This window comes from Cheilinus undulatus, linkage group 10, assembly GCF_018320785.1.
Source record: "Cheilinus undulatus linkage group 10, ASM1832078v1, whole genome shotgun sequence".
In the NCBI taxonomy this organism is placed as follows: Eukaryota; Metazoa; Chordata; class Actinopteri; order Labriformes; family Labridae; genus Cheilinus; species Cheilinus undulatus.
In genome coordinates, this window is record NC_054874.1 from 5764322 (window position 1) to 5789301 (window position 24980).

Consider the following 24980-nt stretch of genomic DNA (forward strand, 5'->3'; position numbering starts at 1 on the left):
CTATCTACAATTGTGCAAATCATCACTGGCTCATAAATTCTGCTTCTCTGTGTAATCTAATAGTGAGAATATGAGACTCTTCCCTGTACCATTTTTTGTTCTTTTGCGTGGTTAGTTTTCCAAGGATCTGGCTTCAAACCTCCATGGTGGGGCGTTTTGGGCTCATCTGTTGCAGACTTCTACAGTGGGCTGACCTGGACCATGGTGTGGGAAGTGGTGTACATTACCCAAGAATTTTGTGAATAAAAGTAACCCTAACCCTAATGTACTGAGGGGGAAAATTGAACACACCTCAACCTAAGGAAATCCCAAAGAGGGTCAGGGTTTTTAAGGTTATTTAAGGTTAGGGTTAGGGAAAGGGGGGTGAGGAGGTCTGCAAAAGATGAGCACAAACCACCCCAACATAGAGGTTTTCACCTGGATACCGATTTTCATTGATTTAGCACAAATTATGTTTTCATTATGTTACATGTCTTAACAAATGCTGAATTTCTGTAAGAAACAGAGCCCTGTTTATTATATGACCCCTATCCCAACCCCCATACAACCCTGCATTCCCACAGTCCTATTTAATATCCTTGTTTGGATACAAAGAATAATGAAACTTTCATTTTTCCACTGCAACCTGAATAACATATATTTTCTACTTGCCCTTAGAGGTTATGGTAATCAGATCCACATCATCAACATTTTGTGAATAAAAGTAGCCCTAACTCTAATGTACTAAGGGGGAAAAATTGAACACACCTCAATCTAAGGAAATCCCAAAGAAGATTATGGTTAGCCGACAAATCCTTGAGGTTAGGGTTAGGGAAAGTTGGCTGGGGAAGGGGAGAAAATTAAAAATAACAACAAAAACTAAGGCAATCCCAAAGAGGGTTAGGGTTAGGCAACAAAACCTTAAGTTGGGGTTAGGGACAGGGGGATATAACTAAAAATAACACACCACAAACTAAGTAAAAACCCAACAAGGGTCAGTACATCACTTCCTGCCCCACGGTCGAGGTTGCCCCAATGTAGAGAACTGCAACAGATGAGCCCAAACTGCCCCACAATAGAGGCCTTCAACTAGATTTCAATTTTCATGAATTTAGCACAAGCAAATTATAAATTTTATTTTTGTTGCACGTCTTAAAAATGCTGCATTTCTGCAAATAACAGAGCCCTGCTAATTTTATGACCCAAATCCCAACCCCCATGCAACCCTATCTAATATCCTTGTTTGGATACAAAGAATAATGTAACATTTATTTTTCCGTTGCAACCAATTATTGGTTGTTCCTGTATTAAAAAACAGCTCAAACCTCCTCTCTAGGTCCCTAACATATAATTCATTCAGTTGCTTAACCTGATCGAGCCACAAATCTGCTAATGAACAAAGTTAGAGGAGTAATAAGGTTATCTACAAATGTGAAAATCATCGCTGGCTCATAAATTCTGCTTCTCTGTGTAATCTAATAATGAGAGTATGAGTTTGTGCCTCATTTCAACAAGTGTCTACTAAACGCATTATGAAGGAACTCCATTCATCCCCCCCGAAAAGTCTTATCCCCCCATTGCAATTACACTGAATGAAGAAACATGCAGGAACAAATGCTGCACCGGTAGCTGCGCGCTCATTAGATAAAACAATTACAGATAACAAACGTAACGAGGTGCTGGTAACAATTCCTAATCAACACATACCTTTTAATGAGGTGGGCTCTGCTGTTCACGTAACTGTTGTCGATGGAGTAATTCTCCGTCTGTAAGAGAGGGGAGGGAGGGGGGGATGGGTGGGTGAAGGGGGGAAGTGTGGTTGAGGGATGATGGGGGGGGGCAAACAGAGAGAGAGAGGTACTTTTAATAATGGAAGCAACCAAAATAATGTTAGCTAGTAATTGGCTTTCAGTAGAAATGTTATTTTACACAAAGGCCCCGGTGAGCAGCCCAGGCTTTCAAAGGGCTGAATCCTATTCTCTTTCAAAGCACACACACAGAGAGGCTGACTGGGAGTCGAGAGCTGAGAAAGAAGAAGAAGAAGAAGAGGAGGAGTGCTGCAGTGAGCGTGTGCAGCCTCTGTTCTCCTCTTCACCCTCTCCCTTTGCTCCCTCCCTCCCTCTGCTGCCGGTCAGTCTTTAAAATGGAGTCATTAGGGCGGACAGACCATCATGCAGACAGAGGGAAAAGAAAAGTTTCCCTTTATTCTTCCCTGAACTCTTCACTTTTTTACCATGTTTGAGGAGACATTAATGTGGAAAAATATTAAATAAATAACTGCAAGAAAAAGTAGATGAAATTAAGAGTGTACCGAGGGATTCTTAACTCTGCAATTGCAGATGAAAAGGCTTTCAGAATATGCATACGATAGATCTCTGACCCATATTAGTGAACACAGTTCAAAGGCATCCTACATTCATTTCTTCCCCCCACTTTTATTGAGCAGGGAGAACGTCTAAGGAGTGAAAGCACATGGACAGAGGAGTTGATGTGCACTGTGCAGGTAGCCCTCTTCTGCGTCTGCAGAGCATCTCCTTACACCGGGTAAGATGTCAAAGGGTATCAAAGCCTCTCAAAGGACTCTCCCCTCTCCTGCGAGAGACGCCGGGATATGACCCTTTCGGCAGAGTTTGATAAGATGCAGGTGTTTTCTGCAAAATGAAAGCAGAAGAAGGCCTCACTTAAAATTCCATAACACAGATACTGTATCCTGATAGATGCTGTGAGTCAATGGCCGACTTCCGAAGGGAAGTCTACAGTATATCAACGCCCTGTTGAAAAAAAGTCACCTCTGTGATAAGAAAGGTTAATGCAGGAGAACTAGCACTGATTAGGGAGTGAGCCACACATTTGATACAGGCCTGCAGCAGCTGTCGTTCAATGCAAACAAACTGATTTGGATTAAAGGTGTAATATCCCTAACCCTAACCCTAAAAATCATCTCTCTTATCATACATTTAATCATTTATGGTAAGATGGATATACAGTTTCACTTGGCGGTGCAGGCTCTGCTCAAAAGATGCTCCCTGAGTGATTCAAGCAGCATGCTTTGACTTTACAGCGAGTGCATGACTAGAGATACATTTATGATAATGCATTTTGAATACAATGAAATTATTTCTGAAGCAATATACACTGCAGTAGCATGAATCCAAACATGAGGGTGCAACAAGCTTTATGCTATTAAGGGGGAGGCTGGGGTGGAGGTGCACCTTTGCCAGTAGTGGTGTGGTGTTACCAGCATTGATGAAGCAGGTATAAATAAGGAGGATGACATATTTAAATAGTGTGCCACGTTGGGAGATTGAGCTGTGATTTGCACGAACGAACACCAAGCTTTGTTTCAATCAACATCATCGGGCCACACACTACATGATAATTGTGCTGATTTTCAGCCTGAATCCCTCTTTCATCCAAAGTCAGCAAAGGCCTGATCATTGGATGGTTCTAGAGATAATCTTGCCGGATTATCCTGTGGTGTGTGGTGTATTACGAATGACTTTTTCCCTCTCTGATTAGTTCGGAGGCCTGCAACTCAAGATAGCAAATATCAAACATCTTCCATATTAATGATCAGAAATCCTGTCATGTGTGGTGAGCGCCAAGGACAGCCAAGCAGACACAAGCAGAACTGTCAGTTGAACAGAGCGACAGCCAATCATGGAGCATGATTGAAGGAGGAAGCAAAACAAAAACACAGCCATGGCAACAATTGCAAACAGGAAGCATAAAGGCAGATGATTTCAGAAATGGATAGCAACCTGCTGATTTATAACCAAAGTTATATCAAGACACTTTAAAAAGATGACAGGTCTAGACTATATCCTCTTTTGGGGCCTGTTACGATAAGACCAGCGTTAATCATCATGAGCTGAGTACTAGCCAGTGGCAACAAAAACCTTCCCGTAAGGGGCAGGAATGTCAAGCAGACTGGACTCATGTTGACAGCCTTCTGCTGAGGCTGCGCCTGGGTTGGGAAGGGGTAGATGGAAGGGTAGGGGTGGGAGAAAAGCAAACAATGTGTTCTGTTAAACATACCACAAAATGAGAAAGCTGGACCGCATATGGATGTAGCAAGTAGCTAACAGCTAGCCACATTAGCTTGTTTACTTTGAAGTCATGTTTGACAGTGCAAGATTTGGTTTTGAGAGACTAGGTCAGGCAGAGAGTCCAGTGGTTAGTGAGCAGATTCTGAAGTGTGATGTGGTGTTGATCCTCTTGTGATTATATGCCACCATGTGTGGGGTCTCTCACATTAGAAATGTGGGTCCCCTCATACTGAGATTTTTGCATCTTGCATGCTTCCACAGCATGCATTTTTTCCAATTCATTGAGGGTGCTTTCACATTAGGCGCAGTTGTTTCGAACCACGCCACGGTGCGATTCCTCCCCCTTCCCCCCAGCGTGCTTACACACTAGCAACATCGAACCGTGGCAGGGCACACTTGCGTATTTACTCGGTCTGAAACAGCAGGTGGCAGTATGCATGTAGCTGGTTTACAACCCCGCAAAGGAGGAGAAAGAAGAAGAAGCTACCAAGGCAACCACTGGGGTCATGACCTGAGCGAAGATTGTTTTTGTTTTGACCTGGCAAAAGTCCATCTTACAGCCATGGATGATTAAAATCACTTTTTAAGACGCCAGCAACTTTGCTCTTCCAATCTGCATGTCTACTACAGCTCAGAAGATTAAATGGGCTCACGCTGCGCAGATGCAGCCGTTTTTGAGGTGACATGAGACTTTAATTGCCTTTGCATCTCCTCTCACTGACTCCAACTTGTGTTCATCTATAAGGTGAGTCATAAAAGACCGTTTATTGGCTGAGTTCTGATAATTTCCGCCCTTTATTAAGGAAAAACGTGAACAAACTGCTACGCGGTGGAAGGAGTTTAGTTTTTACGATGATGTCATAAAGCTGATACGACGCTCTGTCCTGTATCTGAGCGCGGTTGTATCTCATCCCAACTGTGCCAGAGTCCACTTGAATGGCACTCAAGACCACCTCCCCAAGTGGTTCGTTTGAATCCACACTACCCAAATGACCTGGACTTTGGGCTCAAGTGCACTCGGATCCGGGACCAGGCCCGTTGTGTGAAAGCAACCTTAGTTGCCACCATTACCACCAAAAGTGGGCATTGCAATCTAGAGTCTGACTGTTAGCTGTCACTAATAATCCCAGTTTTACACACTGTATCTTTAAATAGCAGCACGCAAAAAAATTCTCATTAGACATTAATGAGGTTGAACAAACTTTTCAGCGTCTGCACAGAGATGAACCCACAACACAGCAGTGAAGATGAGGGCAGCAGGGGAAATGTCAAACATCATAGCCCTAGTCATCTTTAGGCCCCTTTTGGAGTAAGAAATAAACGCATTAATAAATAAAAGCCATGCTGTCAGATCACAGGAGCCGATGCATGGCGTTCACCTCTGGCAAATAGCTCCCGTGACCTGTTTGCAGTTTATAAAAAATGCAAGAGCTATCACACCAAAAACACGCTCTGGTGGTTTGGTTCGGTTTGTGCCATTTCCACTCGTCTTCAAAGGGAACATGCAGCCTCTTTAATATCTGCAAACTTTTCCGCGTCAGAAATGAACTTCTCCCCCAATATTTGAAAAGGTCTACCTTCAGTCATTAGCAGATAAGCTGTTGTTTGCCATCTCACCACCTTTACTTCTAATTATTTCTGTGGGAAAATTGTGAAATGATTAGCAACAACACAAGGGCAGGCCTCTGACTGGGATTGCTAAATTATGATGCAATGTGTTTGCACTGAAGGTTAGCATCATTGCATCTCCCTTTTACCATTTAGCCCTAATTAAACTTTCACTCATGACTTTACAGAAGATCATTTATAAAAGGAATTTCATTAACATTTTATTATTAGCCTTTAATTCGGAGCACACCATGTTTGTTCTCTTGCTATTACCCCCCGACTATTTCTGACTCCATTAAATATCAAAGGTAACGGCTGTGGCAACTCCCTGCAACACAGATTAATCATTAATCATGGATTAACACATATCACAGGATTTATTTATGATTTATGCCACATTTTAGTGAGGTATAATATGAGATGTTTTATCCGCAAATATCTGCAACATTTGCAGATCCTTAATGTTACTAAGTCTGCACTGAGTTCACCTTAGCTCCACTTCAGTCCCCAAATAAACCTGCCTCATCATCTACAGTGGCTGCGCATCCAGAGAGAGACTAATGAAAATGCAAGGCATGAGTAACAAGGGGAAAACTTCATTTAAAAGACAAGATAGAAAATTTCCTGTGAATGTCACTCTGGCTGCAGCCTGTAATTGGTTTGGATGGCAGGTTGTGTGAGCATGGCCCAAAGAAGGAAGGCGGTACGCTTCTGCTCTCAAGCTGTTCCAGTCCAGAAATGGGACTGTGCTTTCCATAATGCAATTCTCTCTCAGGGTTTTTCACATGGAGCCCTCTTAAATGTGCAGTATCCTCCATGGAGCTCCACCACTGCACGCTTTCTGCTCCTCCGTTTCTTCCTCTATGGCCGCTCATTAATCAAAGGATTCAGCGGAGATAACCTCATTTCCTCAATTTATCAAATTGTCAGTGGGAATAAACAAACACCCAACATGTGAGGGCATAACCTTGGGCACTGATGAGTCACTCACGAGAGCCTATTCTGAGGAACAATCAGAAGCATTAGCACGGCCTTCCTGTTAAGAAATGTAGCGTCTGCCCCCACATTTTCTGGCTGACCTCAAATTGGAGTGCGTGTCGATACATCTTGCTGCAAGGTCAAGTTTCAGGCGAGAGGATGAGGACTCCTTAACTACAGCGAAGATGCCACAAATGGCTCCTTAATCAGGTTGGACAATGTGTTGTTGTGATCTGAGCGGGCCCGGTTTAGCGGCCAGAGCCACTCTATCCCCGTAATTATTGTTCCGTTTCATCCTGAGGACTGCAGGGAGGGAAAGTAGTCCCTGGTGTCGCCGGTTGACGGATAGGTAGTGTCAGGATGAGTGCAGAGGGAAGTGGGAAGAGAGTGGAGGGTGAAGATGGGATGGGGAAATGGGTGAGACTTGACCTGCGGGAGACTTGCGGTCTCAGCCCAGAAGCTTTCCCCTTTTCACCCCTGTGCTTCTTTCTCTCCCGTAAAAGCAAAAAAAGAAAAAAACCCAAAGCACAGGGACGATGGGCCTCGCCTCTCTGCCACTGAGAGGAAAAGCAATCTCCTCGCCTAGTTGCTGCCGTAAGATTTGATTTGCCTTCCTCCCAGCGTGACAATTGGTTCTGTAGTCTGGATGCAAGTGTATTCATTGTGTGGGGGCACAGGGAGCAGCGGAGAGAAGAGGAGGAGAGAGGTGGTAGTGGCGAAGGAGGGGAGGGAGTGAAGACGCCAGTTGTTACACCAGTAAACACCCGACAAGTTCAGCAGATGTCACACAGATAGGAGAGGAAAAGAGAGAAAAAAACTGTCGCACAGCTGCCCTGCTATATGCATTATGGCGGTTGATAAAGCAACAATATAACATTCAAACAGGGAGGCAAGCTGCAACACATTCACTGGTGCAGCAGCATGAACAAACTTCATGTTATTTTTAAAATGACGAAACTATTAGCAATCCGGTTCCTATTTATAGACATCATTTTCTTAATGCCTGTGCATTTAGATTTGGAAAAAAGGGCTGATATGAATCCAGAATGCTCTTATTTGTCTGGAATAAAAACCATTAAAATGCTATATTTAACCATGCTTTGAAGCATGTGCACGCTACCAGTCTGAAAGGCAACCTCCAAATTTATGCATATGTCCTTTAACAACCAAAAAAAGTGAGATATTTATTAGTGCTGGGGATTTTCAATCATGATCTTAGCTTTGCAAACAAGATAGTTGTGATAAAGGATTACTGTGACTGTGGTTTTGCTGCTATACTTTGGTCATAAAAGTTACTAGATTAAGTGTTATTATTTGATATATTTATGATTTTTCACTCATGTAGCTTCATTAGGGATGCACAATCTGGTTTGATGTTGGTATAGGCCGGTATGAAAGTTTTTAGCGGATATTTATGACTGATTTTGTCCATTAAAATGTACTTTTATCAGCTGTTAACATGGGCTGTGCAGAAAATATTTAATGACGTTTGAAGCAGGGTCGACAGATCCACATCAGCTGAAGACTTTTTCTTCATTCATAATCATTCCTTACACTTTAAAGTCTGTTTTAAGGGCTGAAACTTGTTAATTTGTCCATCCTAAGGCTTTAAACTGTGTGTTTTCAAGGACTTTTAGATCTGAGCTACATTTAAGTTTGGGTAAATATCGAGCATCCAAAATTTTCATTTATTGCTTTTTTTCAAAGAGATAAGAAAGTCTAATGTGCATGTGCTGCAGATGTTGTCAAATCAACGAGTAAATTTTAGAATTCTGATCTCAATATCAATCAAAATAATCATGATCATGTCTTTTCCATAATTGAAGCCCTAATTTGTATGCAGGATGACCAGTTTACCAGCTGGCTGATGATTCAAGGAGAATGTTTCATGTCTTGAATATTTAATGCCATCAGTTTATCACATTAAAAATTAGGGATGCAGATAGAAGCCCAGGTACGGGCCATAAAGACCAGGAAACCAATGAAGCTTGACCTTGTGAATACTGGTGTAAAAACTTTCGTTCTTGCAAGGAGGAGCACAAGCTCAAAGTACATTGGCACTGTTAGACCAAAATATGCTACCTACAACTAGTGCTTGGCATATAAAGGTTTCATTTCCACTCCAATATTCAGCTTCCAGGATCATCGTGATTCAACAGTTATTGTGCCACATGCACAGCGGTGCAGGAGTTAGCGCTGCTGCCTCACAACAAGACGGTTCCTGGTATGCATTTCATTGTAGGTAACTCCTACTAGCGGGGGCTGGAAATTCTCTGTTTGAGGGACTCAGTTATTTGAAGAATTTCAAGGATCCTCGAAACTGGAACATTCCTCCTACGCCAGTCGATGACGTAGTATCCTTCAAAAATGGCCGTTCCAGGATCCTTCCTTGGGAAATGGCACTAGAGAGTAACAACCAGGCTCACTCACACTACAGTGACTCCTTTAGACTCCCCAATTAACCCTCAAGAGCATGCAAACTGCACACAGAAAGGCCCTAACCAGGATTCGAGCCAGGGACCTTCTTGCTGGGAGGCAACAGCTCTACCCCGAAACAAAGCTCCATAAAGCCCTCTGAATATATACTGTTATCTTTATATTCTTATGATTTTTTTCTCTCATTCCTTTTCATTGCTTGCTTGTTTTTCCAAAGTGTTAGGAAGGTTTAAATTTAATAAATGCATGTGATATGAATGTGGTAAAATAATTATGATTTGTGCAATAATTAAGCAGCTTTACCTTAAACTGTTAACTAAATCATAAAAAAGACACCAGCTGTTCTGGGAGTAGCATGCAATCATAACGCTAACGGGACAATTTTCTTCTTCTTTTGCAAAGATCAGCACTGAAAAATGCTTCAGAACTTTGTAGTAAGTCCCTTTAGCTGAAAATATCAATCCAGTGTAGAAATCTGTGGTTGGATCAGCAGAGTTACAGTTAATTAGTGGACTTAACGAGGTGAAAGACTGTTGCATTCAGGGTCACTCGGTAAATAAGACGACTGAAAATAAAATGTCATGATGCATCTCAAAACTTGAATAAATACAGCTGTGAAGAAAAGAATTGTGCTTAAATTGAAGAGATATAAAACAGATGTAACAGACTGAATCATGAATGTTCCTTTTTAATCAAGCTCGTCTTATGCCTGCTGCAAATGTGCTGTTATCATTTTGTATTTCCACCAAACAACAGATAAGGACTCAGATCAATTAGAAGTATTGATAAGGGTATCAATATCAATAAAATTTAACGATCTCCATGCCTATTACAAACATCCAGTCATGCTCAAAGAGCTCCCATCGCCACATTTCAATGCACAGTTTTAACATACAGGACATCAGACGAGACAAAATCAATTAAAACTGTCGGATCCAATTTTTGCTGCCTGGTTTCTGTGTTTGTACTGCTCGAGGTTGCGCCTCAGCCTTTTTTTTTCTCATTTGTTGTTGCCGCAGCTCGCTCATGGACTCCCCTTGGTCCCGGAAGGAAATGTTACACACAATGTGCCTTGTTATTGATATCCCACTGCTAAAGGAAACCATGAGGAGAAAGAGATGCAGGGGGCTTACAGGGCAAGCCAGCTGCAATTAGGAAATAAAAAGGCTTCATTATCAGGCTAGGTTTAGTTGTTGGTGTTAAAAAAGGAGAGATGGGTAAAAAAAAAACATTTTAAGGAAGAGATAAAAACATGATTCCTCTGGAGTAATTCTGCAGTGGGAGTGTGTAAATGTGTGTTTGCATCTTTGTCATCCTATCCACTGTGACTATGAAAAGAAATGCTTCACTCTGAGCTTCTTGCACATTCTTGCACACACAGATTCTCTCCTTCCTACAAAAGCACTCCGCCAACAATCTCTGAGTCGGACGGCTGAGCTGGCGTGCTCCCATCATGCCTCAGGGGTCAGCACCCAGCAGCACCTCTAAGCAGCTCATAGTTGAGTCTGTGTGACACCCCGTGACAAAGACTCAGACCACCGCGGCGCGCTCTCTCCATCACGTAGGCTCATATTTTGTTTACATGAAACAAAGAAAAAACATTTTACTGGCATAACCCTCCACCTCTACCTTCGCCCCCCCAACCACCATCATGACCACCATCTTCCCCATCATAGAATTTCCCATAGCTGCTCTGCCATCTGCTAGATTATAGATTTCCCTCTTCCTTTAGAGAGGGCAGGGCCCCACAGGGAGGATCAGTGGTAAAAAGGGTGAAAGAGTGCCTGAGGCACAGCCATGGTTGAGGATGAGATTACATTTTCTATTTCTGCCCGCTAAAGGGGGCCTGCCGTGATGAATACAGAGAGTTGTTACCATTTAATATCAAGCGGCTCGCCTGCATACTCAAATTATACACAATCAATTGTGACAGAAGGGTACACGTGTGACAAATAACCTGCCACATTCTCTGCATCATTTCACTTCATCACCCATCAATTCACCCCAAACCTAGCAGCCCATTTGGGAATCAATCATGTTGTGAAACTGCAAAGAAAGCGGCTTTAAAAGCCTCCTTAGCTTGTACGTTTCTGCAGTCTTGAGAGCGAGTGGATGAGAAAATAAACAATCTGGCTGAATTAAACGCTATTATGAGGTCACTTGTGCCCTTGACCACATGTGTTAAGTGTATTGTTTGAGTGAACCAAATAACAGGCTCTGTGGAAACACAATGAAACAGGCGCGTAAACACAACAGCACTTCCTGCTGGCATTTCCTCCTCATTTTTCTTGCCTTTCCGTGCAAAACAGAACAAATATTTGCTCATTCTGACCAAAACAATCAGTTCCCCGCTCTCATAAAGTGAGGAAAAAGGGCCAAAGGCGATAGCTCCTTCCACCTGCATATCCCCCCACCACCCCTACCACAAACACCAGCACAGAGGAAACTGCAGCGCCGCGGTCTTTTCTGTTTTTTTTTCTCCTGAAAGCGGAGACGATCTTCCAGACCAGTCTCCATGTCACTCAGGCCTACAGGCTCCACACAAGTCCAGTTAGTAGAGATGTGATTAATTATACATACATTGATAGAAACAACATTCATTATTCATGAGCTCCTCAACGTCAAAGCTATTTCCCTCCCTTTCAGCATGATGAAAAGATTTTAAATAATAGGCCCCCTCTGCAGACGTCTGCATTCCAGCGGAGTCGGCTGACGCTAAAGAGGCTTAAGTCAGAGCTGTTGTCTTACCAGAGAATCACAGCCCTGCACCAACATGTTTCTAACTGTTGATGGCTGTGCAGGTTCCTGGGGTCACTGTTTTTGTTTCGTCTTTGTCTTAAGAGACGGGGCGGCTGCTTTTAGTGCCCTGGGACGTCACAAGGCCGGCTTGAGTTTCACTGAACACCTGTTCCGCGCTCAGGTCTGTGTTTCCTAAGCTTATTTTATCTCAAAGTCAGAGAGAAAACCTGAGTATCTCTACGAGATTACAATTCATGGTTTTACATAGTAAAAAGGAAAGGAGGGAGGGAGGAAGAAAGACTTTACTATCTGCGCTGTTTCCTAAGAGAAATCGGCTTACTTCTCTTAAAGCCTGCAGAGCCTAATCAAACTCAAATAGCAGGAACTTCCCCTTTAGGCAAGTCTTGAGGGATTTTCTTTAATTTGGATGTCAGATGGAAAAGTTTTCACACTCCTCTCATCCCAAAATCCGTTAATGTGTGTATGCCGCCACATGAGAGAGGTAGGTAAGTAGGTGGGGATTTTTTTTTTCTCCAGAAATGTTGAGGGTAACATCTAATCCAGGTAGACGAGGAAGTTCCCAGCTCCCTCTGGGAACAAGCACTACTACAAACATGTGTTTTTAGCAGCCATTTAATATCTGTGAGAGAATTACTAGATAGTTTATCATCTTGGTTGTGCCCTATATTAGCCAGTGTTGAGGGGGAGGGGATTCCCAAAGGGTTCTCCCGCCTCCCCTGGGCTGGGTCTTAAAAATAAACACTCAGAAACAGAGCCGATTATGTAAACACGTCCCTTTAAATGCTTACACGAGAGCAGTGACTGAATAAATGGGGCAACTTAAAGTCACTCTGTGCTTTAATCAACGCACACAAGACTAGGACAGAAATTAGAAGTCTGCAGAAAGTGCTGATCATCTTGTACTTTACATTTTCTCTCAGCGGTTTCACTTTGGCTGCGAGTCACATCGGTGCAGCTGTAGCCTCCCTGTCTGTCTCCCTCCCTCCCCTCTTTTTTTTTTCTCTCGCTCCCTGTGACAAGGCATCTTTCCAGACATTTTAGTTGGATGGAGATTTGCAGCAGCTCATTACAGACTGGGAGGCTCTGTGAGCGGATGCAGTCACTCGGAGATGGATTGAGTGGGTCTGTTTATTGACATGCCTTAATCTGACACTGGGTAAAGGGAATGAGTCACCGCCTCCAGACACACTACCACCACATCACAGCCGCTCCAGCAAATAGGGAGGCAGCGCCCGGGATACAGGGGGAACTTCATCAGCGCTCATTAATCCAACTACCCCGGGCAACTTGCTCAAACAAACCGTGTTTACACTCCTGGATGGAGGGGTGATGGAGCTTTTCAAAGGGCATGTGTGCAGGTGCCTGGATCTGCAACGCACACACAAATGCATATACTGTCCCTGCACGCTCACACACTCCAGACTGTACTCCTAACCCACAATCCCCCCTAAACATAATATCTGTGCGCACCAGCTGCTAAAACTCACTCCATGCACTTTGTCTCGCAAATCAGGTCTGCTGCAGCTCAAATCAGGGGTGGACGCTCGGGCACGGTGCCAAAGAGCGTATCATAGAAAAAGGGCTTTTTATTAAACAGATGGGCTCTGGAGATCATTTAGCTCTGGTCACAACAAGGCTTCTCTTAACCAGCTATACGGAAGCCTAGTTAGCCTTTTTGATCCTGTATGCTTGAATGTGAGGCACATCTGGTGCTAATATTTGGGGCGGGCATTTCCAGGCAGCTGTCAGCTTGAGATTGACAGCAGAGTATTAGCTGCTCGCACATCATCGCCACATCTGTAAATCCAGCTTGTTAATGGGGATAAACCGGGCGCCATCACGATGCAGGCAGAACAAAACAACATCTAAATGTATTTGGCGCAATGTAAGGCTGTCAAAAAAGCTCCAGAAATATAAAAAAAAAAGAAAAATGAAAGAAAACAGATCTTAGCTGACATTTTTAATCCAAAGCTGCTTCAAGAGACAGAGAGAGCAGTGCCAGACCAACTCAATAGACTACAGTGTGTAAAAACTGTCTAATTTGCATTGTCAGATATTTTGGACTGACAGTGAAAATACATTTGTGCAATTAAAGCAACAGCACCTGCATTGTTGTAAAACCCACACAGTAGTGTTAATCCTCCCCTCATAGACAGCATGCATTTGACAAACTGCAAAGCCAGTGAAGATTTTGTGAGAAGCTAGGGACCCATATCCACTTGCATGGTACAGTATGTTTCTGGATTTTGCACAAATGTGGCTCTGCTAGTGTCTACAGCCAGGTAACTGTATATGGAGTACGTGTATTTAACTGCTACCATGATTTCTATGGGGCTTGTCTAAATAGCTACATTAGAGAGGGCAGTATGTCACTTTTAGCACAAATAGGTCTGCAACGTTCCAAATATATAAAGCTAGCTTGCAGATCGACAAGGAAAGACAAAATGTTCTGTTGTCATATGGATTTATGTATTAATCTGTATGTAAACCTGAGACATACCCAAGGTAAGAAAACTTTCTGCAAAAGCTTCAAAGTATGACACAGTGACAGCACTAAAAAAATACAAACTTGGGTGCTGGTTTAGCTTAGTTGGTAGAGCAGGCACTTATAAGCAGTGGCTAATGTCCAAGAAGCACTGGTCGTGGGATTGATTCCTGGTTTTGGGGATGTTTGGTGCATGTCTGCTCCCAGTATAATCTGTCTCTATTCAGTTGTCCTATGGCAGGTTTACAGTGAGGCCTGTTTACAGTGTGTCTGGTTTATAGTGAGGCCTCTTTACGGTGAGGCCTGTTTACAAGGAGGCAAGTTTAAAGTGAGGCCAGTTAACAGTGAGGCTGGTTTACAGTGAGGCCTGTTTACAGTGTGTCTGGTTTATAGTGAGGCCTCTTTACGGTGAGGCCTGTTTACAAGGAGGCAAGTTCAAAGTGAGGCCGGTTAACAGTGAGGCTGGTTTACAGTGAGGCCTGTTTACAGTGTGTCTGGTTTACAGTGAGGCAAGTTTAGAGTGAGGCCAATTTACAAGGAGGCAAGTTTAAAGTGAGGCCGGTTAACAGTGAGGCTGCTTTACAGTGAGGCCAGTTTACAGTTTGGCCTTTACAATGAGGCAAGTTTGGAGTGAGGCCAATTAACAGTGAGGCCAGTTTACAGTGAGGCCTCTCTACAGTGAGTCCTCTTTACAGTGAGGCCTTTACAGTTAGACTGCTTTACAGTGATGCCATTTTACAGTAAGGCTAGTTTACAGTCAGCTTGCTGTACAGTGAGACTTCTTTACAGTGAGGCCACTTTACAGTGAAGCTTCTTCAAAGAGAGGCTTCTTTACTGAAAAGCTAACTGGTTTGGTACTACTAATGTATTCTAAGGTGGAAAAGTTACAAAATGTTGCTTTTGTCCAGTTTGCAGGAATTTGTCAGCAAATTTTCCCAGGTGCCCTGGACTACTTTCCTGTTGTCATATTTGAGTGTAGAAATCTGGTATCATGACAACCCTACTCCAACCTCACTGTTCAATGCTGTTTCCTCCTTTGTCTATGAGATGTCAACATGCGAATCCTCCGTATTTTACACTTAACTGTAAATTTACCAAAAAAATACAGACCTCGGCTGGAAGTAGGGAAATGTGTGAAGAGTGTAAGCCGGTCACAAACAGAAGAAAATCTTTCCTCAAGAAATGCACACATGCAGACACACAGGCACAAAGGCAAAACAAGCAAAAGAGGGAATCAACAGCGAGTGAGTCAGACAGGGAGTAACAATACAAATTTACAGTAGAGCACACGTGTTCACACACACAAACGTACAGTCGCAGAGGGGGCCGTCTGTCGTCTCCATCAGGGACCGGGAGCCTGGCAGCTTGAGAGCAGGGTTAGTTTCGAGGGGGCCAGATGCAGCGGGCTTGACCCACTCGTTTGTGAGTAAGGGGAGTAGTGAGGAGTGTGTGTGGGGGTGTGTGTGTGTGTGTGGGGGGGGGGGGGGTTGTTGAGCAGCTGAAACACACAGGGATTAGCCGCACTGACTTCATTTAATTTAATTTGTATTAGGGCCGTCTTTGGGGGCAAACATCGCTTTTCACTGCGGGGGGAAATATACGGGGTCACAGGAAAACAGCAACAGACGGTGGATCTCTGCCTGGATCCATGAGGGAAAAAAAAAGGCCGCACACATACACACACACACGCTTGCACCATGCTCCAGCATCTCCTCTCTCTCTAATTATGTCTATATTATGAAGTCAAATCTCTCCCCATTGAAATGCATCTTAGACCCTGAATCCACCTTTCCACAGCTTGATTTCTTGAAATGAATACCTTGAATCCTTTTGTTCTGCCACCATAAACAACATGTAGTAATTTTCTGTGCTTATCAAAGCCCCGCTCAGCGTTTGTGTGTGAGCGTGTTGCTAACACATGCACTAAACTGTTATCTGCTGAGAACATATCTTAGGGGTGGATGTTTATCTGTGCTGATGCAGATTGGAGTTCTCTTTGTCTCAGAGCAGTGGTACATAATATTATTTGTCTTTTGTTTTTTTCCCAGTGTTTATTTCTCCTAGGCTGATATGGCTTGATATCCTATAGTGGAGAAATCCTTTTAGTTACCGCCAGGCATCTAATGTGCTTTTACTTGTAATCTGGGAATTTAATAAATGAAAAGGAGAGGGAAAAAAATCTGTACACAATCGAATAATTCAACTCCCCATTGTATTCCTTGGAACATGACTTGCGCTGTTAAGCAGAGGAGAAAAACAACTGCAGAGAGTGAGTGAGCGCCCAACATGCCTCCTCACAATTTACAGTGGGAAAAAAAAATATGGCAGCGATCATCCATGAAGAGTGCTGTAGCCAAAGCCCGCGGTCATACAGAAGCTTCCTTTTCTGTCACCTTCTGCAGGTGACATACTCCGTGAGAAATCTAATGTACCATGCTCTGGGGGGGAAAAAGGAGAAGTTTTATTACAAAAACATTCAGAAAATAAAGAAATAATGTGAGTGAGCTGCAGAAGCATTGCTTTGTCTCTGTTAGAAAGAGCAGGAAAAAAAAAAGACAGTTCTGCTGCAGCCTGTACACGACTATCAGGCGCTCACCAGCAATCTTTCTCCACCCCTCCTCCTCCTCCTCCTCCTCCTCCGCTTCCCCCAGCCCCTATCAAAAGATGTTACTGTGCAAAATGTCAAAGAAAAAAGCGGCAAGAGAAGTAATCTCTTTCTCCTTTTTGATCGTAAGTGGAATAATTGGAACCCTCTTAGGCTCATTACAAGAGTTGCCCGCCAGCCAAACGACGACTCCAACTGCCCCTCTTCATTCATGTCGGAGCTTTGAAAACTATGGGCCTCCTTTAGTAACAATTCTTTATGCGATACGCTGACTAGAGGTCCTAGTACCTACACACTAACAGGTAATCCTGCGATGTCTTTGAAAATACATCTTTCAACTAGCACCAGTTGGGAGCAATGAAAAAGAAACAGAAACAGTCCAGCTCGGTAATAATGTCTCTCTCGCTCAGTTACATAAGGTATGACATACCAGTTCATTTAGACCCCTATTACTAATAACCTCGTCCTTATTGTTATTACAACTATGCTTGTAATTACTGTGACTCTAATTACTATTACAGTATTACCCAAATTAACCTTATTCTGGGTTTAGATCACCCCCACTGATGGTAGCAGAGACATGCCTATGAAGAATGGCACCAATGTCCCTTCAGATAAATCCAGTATAATTAGCTATGTGCCTTACAGGGCCTGTGTGATGGTAATAATTAGAGCTACTGTAGCAAAGGTCATGCAAAACAATTTAGAGAGGATGCAGACTGCATGGGTAATCGGGGGAGAGAGAGAGAGAAGGAGAGAAAGAGGCTGCGGACTCGTCTGCTTTTCCGTTTTTCAAATATAGAAGAAGTACGGTTTACCTCTGCTCTCGGTTCATTTCTAACCAATGCTCTCAAAATAATAGGAATTGAAAACCCATTTTGATGGCAAGTAGACTCCCAGCTAACATAGTTTAAATGGATCCGTGATTAGATTTGAGGAAAGTGCTACAGGGTGTAACTGTGAACTGGCATCAGCTGAAATCGATTCGCTGCCTTTGAGGTGTGATCGCTGCCTCGTTGCCTTGTTGTTGCATCTGTTCATTAGCCCGAGTGTAATGCGTTTATGCTAACCCTTAGTTATTGCTATTAATTGTGAGAAAAAGAGAGAGAGACAGAGAGAGAGAGGGAGGGATGTGTTGCTTCACCCAGGCGTACAGGTTAATGAGCTGAGTCAAAAACGTTGACACCGATGGTAAACAAGTGCTCACAATAAGCTACTTCTATTTCTGTGCCCCCCCCCCCCCCCCCCCCGTGTGGCCCGGCTCTTGATGTAACTCCCAGAGTGCTCCTTGGCTGAGAGCTCAGGGTTCACAGCCTCATCCACCAGGAATATGCTCGGCTCCCTCGCCTCTTCGCCATGATCATACCCTGAGCAGATAAATAGGAGCCTCAGTCTCAAATATAGCATCTCAAACAACACCTATGAGTGATGGATTGGTCTCAATTCCCCGTTGAAGGTGCTCACAACCCCTCCCTGCTCTAAACATCACTTCATTTGCACCCTTCTATAGTTTACAGTCTGCTTTTGAGTGTATGTGATGTTAAAGGGTACACCTTTTCAGTCAGTTAGTTCACTTAATTCCTTTGTGACTGAGGATAAATTGTAAATGCTGATTGAATAATCTGCTGCAACTAAAATGAGCATTTTAATTGGTTAAAAACTGAACATTTCAAAAAAGTTTTCCCTTCTCTCTCAAATTCGTGTAACCTTTTGAGAAACCTAATGGGCTTCTTGCAGAAAGTCAGTCGGGAAGTTTGTAACGGGTCAGTTTGAGGCTAGTAATGGTTAGTTCAGCCTTGCAAAGAGACTTGAAATTGACTGAAGAGGATTTCATGGGCTAAAGGATACCTTCAAATTGCCTTTAAAAAATGAAATGTCTTGTCTTAATGGTGTTACAGGATTGCTACTAAAAATCGGACTGAACTCCTCCTGTCTCATCCAATATTAATGAAAAAATTGTCCTTAAAATAGCTTTTATTTTGGTGCAGCAAAGGAGATAAAAAAAATAGTAAAAATTTACTTTTTTTTGCAGCCAGAGTACTGCAGCATCCTCCAACCATGTTAGCATTCTAAGTGAATGCAAATCTGGGCTAAATCTATCAATTCTGTGCACCTTTACCAGTAGCACCACAGTAAGCCCTGTTCACTCTGGCAGAAAACTCAGGGTGAGCTGAAATTTTCCCTGACACATTACCCTAAAATTCCCTGCAAGACATCTTGTATTTTTCCCTGCCTGACAGGTGAAATCCTGGAAATCGTCCTGCTGCAAGGGACAAGTGCCAACATGCAAGTCAGGAAATTTTTCAGGATGGTGACTGCATGTGTGAAAAGGGCTCATAGTTGTAGAAATGTGAATAAATTAACTCAGTATCTCCAAACTAAAATGATTATGACTGTAAGTTTCCAATAAGTAACGTCTTTAGTTCACTGCTTGCTAGAAGATGTCTAGTCACACATCAAACTTGAAATTTTACAGTTAGGCCACAGACGACAGTCAGAGATAGGGAACATTCAAAAAGTAGTCCCATATATGAGGTGTGGCTATTAATAAAAAACACTAATACTGTTTCCATACCCCATATGTGGGACGTTAACTGGTCCGCATCTCTGACTGTGGTCTCAAACTTCAAAGTGGCATCAAATCCACCAAAAATGACAAATTATTCTTTTAAATAACCAACTACCTGTTTTTAAGCTTATTGCATTCAGGAGCACTCTTGTCATACATTTAACCCTTTTATTGCAATATAGATATACAGTTTTACTTGTTGGAGAAGGCTCTGCTCTAATTTTAAATTTCAATTTTAAATTTCAATTTCAGTTGGCTTTATTGGCATGAACAAATCAGTTACCACCAAAGCAGTGTGAAAAATAAAAATGCATTATATATTTACACATAATTTAATAAATTTGCACATTAAATAATTCCACAAATAATCAATGGTGATGAAAAAGATGGATTATTAGATAAAACAATAAGACTACAAAATTATAAAAAGAAAAAAGAAAAAATCAGTGTGTTTGTTGGGAAGAGACTGATTGGTTGTCCCTCAGGCTATGGCAGGATCGAGTGTTTTTAGCAGTGTCTACACAGATGATTCTTTTTTCTCCTAACATGTAGCAGGAAGTGTGCTTCTGTTTCTACCTGGTTCTGTGAACAGGGCTGAAACAGTCTGTCCTCTCTAGTTCGCCAGGTGTGTGTTTGTGTCCACCTGTCTCTATGTTCAGACAGTGATCACTGAGTCTGTAGGTTGTCAATGTCTTCCTCAGTTTCTCATCAGTCACTGTGCTTAAATGGTCTGCTACAGTGTGCAGTCTTTACTTGAGTTTACTTTGAGTTTTTGTTGTGCTTGTCAAGCAGCATGCTATGACATGTCTAGAATCCCCCACATGGGCAGATACATTTATGCCAATGTGAACTGAATACATATACTTTATAATAAAATTAGTTCAAGCGCAATGAATCCGTAGTAGAATCTGAATATGAGGGTGCAACAAACTTTAGGCTATAAAGGAGGAGGCTGGGGTAGAGGAGGTTAAGCTTGGCAAGCAGCAGCAGCCCAGCTACGCCTGAGCATTAGACTACCATGTCCTGCATAAACGAAGCTTAATTTAATTTAAATTTAAGGTGATGTATGTACTTAGAGACAGTACCAGCACTCTAAAAGATGTTCCAAGTAAAACTGGAGCAAACAAGTCACTTAAGATGGTAAGTTCAGGTGCAAAGGGCTAACATTTCAAAGTTGAGTGCATCTTCATCAAACAGAGGAAGTATGATTTTAAAAAGTGCAACAGTCATCTTATTTATAAGCTTCAGCACTACTGGTGCTAGAAATAGTGAGAGGAACAGCATTATTTTATCACTGAATAATTAACAGCATTGATGCAAATCATCCTCCATAGACTATTACATATTTGGAATCTACTCTAGGCTTATCTTATACACCTGATTTGATCATATTGCTTCTGTAACTTTGATTGGATATCAACGAGAATGAGAGGTTTTCTCTCAGTGAGCTTTCAGAAGCTTTTTCAATTTTAACTATCACGGTTGGTTTTAATATTCCCATTATAAAGCCTTGTTTTCACTGAAAAAGGCTAAAGCTAAGACGGATAATAAACAACTGTCAGGGTATTATAAAAGACAACAAGCAGTGTACTTATGAAGCAGTGATGGACATCAGACCGAGCTGCTTTAGTTAGTTAGAGCGGGATAACTGATGAAAATGGCCGGGGAGGGAGCGGAGGCATAAGCTATGATCCATATGCCTTTGTGACTGCGAGGCTTTAAAATCTGTAAATTGTGATTATCATTGATCTCATCCGTCAGATGCCTAATCTCTTTGACTCATTTCCACACAGGCCGCACTGGGTGACGATGAAGCGCCCTCCCCCACATCTGAAGTCCCAAACAAGTGTTGAGGGGAGCAGTGATAAGCAGGTCCTTATCCTTTTAAAGACACTCCCGTAATCCAACAGCAGTGGGGGGGACGGAGGGGGCTTCAGCTTTAAGGGACTTAGTCTGGATTATCGCTAGTCCTCCAAATTAAACCAAAAGTCAGCTTTCTGCAGTTGCTCATGCAAGCTGGCGACTGGCTTGTTACCAGCTCTACTAACAAGGAAAACGATGGAGGTCTATAATTAGAAAATGCCCTCATTCAGCCAGCGGGCCAACGTACGTGCGTAAAACTCAGCCCGTCTTCACCTCCAATGAACATCCAGCATCTCTCTCTCTCTACTTTCACTTCCCAGCAGACATCCTGTGACTCCACTCAAAATGTCTTCCATGCCGTGTACCTGACTCTCGCTGCCAACCGGCTTAGCTACAGACAAGCTCCTCAGACAGGGCAAGGCTGCTCATTCCCAATGATGCTGCTTCCCACAGCAAAACAAGGCCAAATCTGGGGCTTAGAGGCAAAAATAATCATTACTGGGTTGCAAGCAAATGAAAAGTCAGAGCACTGCTCCCATGTCTGTCCTCCCCCCACCACATTTGATATTCTCGCCCTATCCCATAAAAACAAGGAGCATCCACACAATAACATTTAGGATGGACAACATTTGGAAACAGAGAAACAAGACCAGGATTACATTCTAGAAGATGTGCATCACAAAAACACAGGAATAAATTAAGAATATGGTTGGGAATTTAGGGATATTCTCTTACAGTGTTCTCACATTAGGCATGATTGGGTTGTATTTTGCACAGGCACTGGTCTGCTTTCACATTAGTGACATCTTTCCCTGGCTGGTGTCACTTTTGGTTGTATTCTGCCTGATAAAGTTGGTGGCAGCATGTAGTTGGTTTGCAAATCCGCCAAGAAAAACAGAGAGGAAAGGACAGCTATGGCGATCACCCAGGTCAACATTTGTGCAGAATATGGAGTCAGTCCTGCATGCTACAGGATGTTTTCATCATATTTAAGACGCCAACAATGGGCCTATTTCACCAACCCTTGTTCTTAAAACTCTGATTTTCACCAAAGTTGTCTTATCTTAGCTCAGAGCACTCCTGGGCACGCTGACCAACATTTGAATGCTAATATAACAGGATAAAATGTTTTTTTTTTTTTTTTGCACTCATCAGCACTAAAATGTGCTAGATAAAACAACATGACAAAAATGAAAATTTAATTCTATCATACCACATTTCTACCTATTAAATCCATGCAAATATGCAAAAATACATCTTTGAATACGGTGAAGTATCAATGTTTGATCTTAGCTGAAAAATGTAAAATTATGAGTATAAGTTTTGCACGTGTGGGAGTTTTATCATCAGAGAAACGCAGGTATGAGTGCATCATAAAATCATTTAAATGATGTTTTATCATTTTGAAGCGTCAAGTTTTAGGATAAATGTACATTTTATTCATATCATACCCAGTTACCCTGCGTTATAGCTCATCTGAAATGCTCCTTTTCTTAATACTGAATGATGCATTTTATTTCTGATGAAAGCACAGTTATATCATCCAGTTGATGTGTTTGTAGCCTATATTTAATATCCACAACTGGTGCTAAAAATATTACATTTTCCTCTTTTGGTGTCATTTATAGCAGCACTACATCCACTTTAGATCTATTAAAAAATTTCAAAGTGTTGTGATTATTTTCAGTTTATTTCAATTACTGATATCATGTCGGCCCTGTGATTGGCTGGCGACCAGTCGAGGGCGTACCCTCTCTCTTCCAATGACAGCTAAGACAGGCTCCAGGCCTACAATAAACCCCCAACAGGATAAGCAGTATAGAAAATGGATAGATGAATGATATCTTGCCTCTTTCCTCTCCTGTGTTTGCACACTGCCCTGCAGTCTTATGCCCTTAAATGGGCATCGAAGAGTTGTTTCTTTATGCTAATGAGGAGAAATGTGCACATGCATTCATCACCTACGGTGAGAAAAGTTCAGCAGTTTAAGAACGCGACATGAAGCCCACATGGGTTTCGCCAAGAAATGAAGAAAAAGTAAAAGGTTTTAAAAAGACAGGATTTAGAATTGACTTTACAACTCCACTCACTCACAAGTACAGGCCTGGTTGCGCTCAAATATCCTATGAATGATGCCAAGATACACATGACCATCTCTTCAAGAAGACTTGGAGATGTCTGCAGAAACGTTTGCACTCACACCAACCAAATGCAACCAGACTCTTAGGGTCAAGTATACTCAGATCTGAGCACAGGCCCCTGATGTGAAACCACCTTTATTTAATTTCCTGCTGAGAAGAGGGCAAATTGGTGCTGTTTTTTTTTGTCAAATCAAATTGCTTTAATAACTCAGAAAGGCATCAGTAGTAATTCTGGACTGTAAAGAGTAAAAATGAGTAAAAACTTCTTAAAGAGAGCTTGTGGGAGGGAAACAAAGTGCCTGGGTAAAATGCATTTGCCAGTGTGAACTACAGCTATGATATCTGTTGATGCATTCCTCCCTGCTAGCTTTGATGCTACAATCTTTGAATCAGGTAAGGGTACTCAAAATCAGCTCTATAGCGACTTCCCTACTGTGTAGCTATCCTGTGTAGGGCTGGGCAATTAATCGCAAATTAGATTAAATTGCAATTTGGTCTACTGAAATATTCTAATCACAAATATTGCAATATTTTTTAAACTGAAATGTGTCAGAATACCAGATACAATTTTTTGCAGTAGATGTTTTCTGCTTTACAGCAGTGTTACTCAACCCTACTCAACCAAAGAGCCAAATTGTTGAAAAATACCTTTGCAAGACCCACAATCTTAGTGGTGAAAAGTAGCAAAAACGGCATGAAGTAGCAATAAAAATAAGTTTAAGGTGGCAAAAATGGTCAAAAAGCAGAAAATATGTGTGAAAAGAGGCGAAAATTTGGAGAAAACATGGAAAATGGTCAGAAAGTAGCAAAAAATGGTCCAAAGGTGGCAAAAAAAATAAGTGAAAAGTGACTAAAATGGGCAAAAAACAGTCACGAGTAGCAACAATGGGCAAAAAAATAGGAAACAAGTGGTATGTAATGGTTAAAGGTAGCTGAAATGCGCAAAAAGTGGCAAAAATGGTGAAAAGTTGGCTTATTTAGACGAAAAATGGCAAAAAATGGGGAAGAAAGTGGCAAAAAGAAAAAGCAAAAATTTGGGAAAAAATGAAACAAGTGGTATTTAATGGCAAAGGGTAGCTTAAGTGGGCAAAATGTGGCAAAAATGGTGAAAAAGAACAAAAATTGGATTAAAGTGGAGTAAATGGGGAAAAAGTGGTAAAAGAAGTTGTAAAATGGCCCCCAAAAAGGGAAAAAAGTGTAATTTAATGGCAAAAGACAGCTAAAAAAAATGGCAAAAATGCCAATAAAAAAGATTATGTGAGGTTTTCAGGGGGAATAATATTTAAAATTAAGCCACAAATCATCACAAAAGAGCCACACAAGGCTCCAGAGCCACACGTTGAGTATCAGTGGTCCACACTTTATGCAAACAGAGTTTCTTTTGTGGATTTTTTTAAACAAAAATACTACTTTTCTCCCTCATGTATGTGTTCTACTTATCTGAAACAAGAATAACAAAAAGAGATCATCCCCTTCAATATAGCAATTGATATCAAATTTGCCATAT

The 24980-nt window shown here is 42.1% G+C and overlaps 1 protein-coding gene across 4 annotated transcripts in view; it reads right to left on the bottom strand.

The window, feature by feature from the left end:
- Window positions 1-24980, bottom strand: part of pcdh19 (protocadherin 19) — an 88161-nt gene that overhangs the window by 37159 nt on the left and 26022 nt on the right. For all 4 annotated transcript variants that reach the window (XM_041798235.1, XM_041798233.1, XM_041798234.1 and 1 more), the window contains exon 3: window positions 1687-1745. In XM_041798235.1, coding sequence (XP_041654169.1) covers window positions 1687-1745 — 59 coding nt within the window. The remainder of the gene's footprint in view (window positions 1-1686; window positions 1746-24980) is intronic.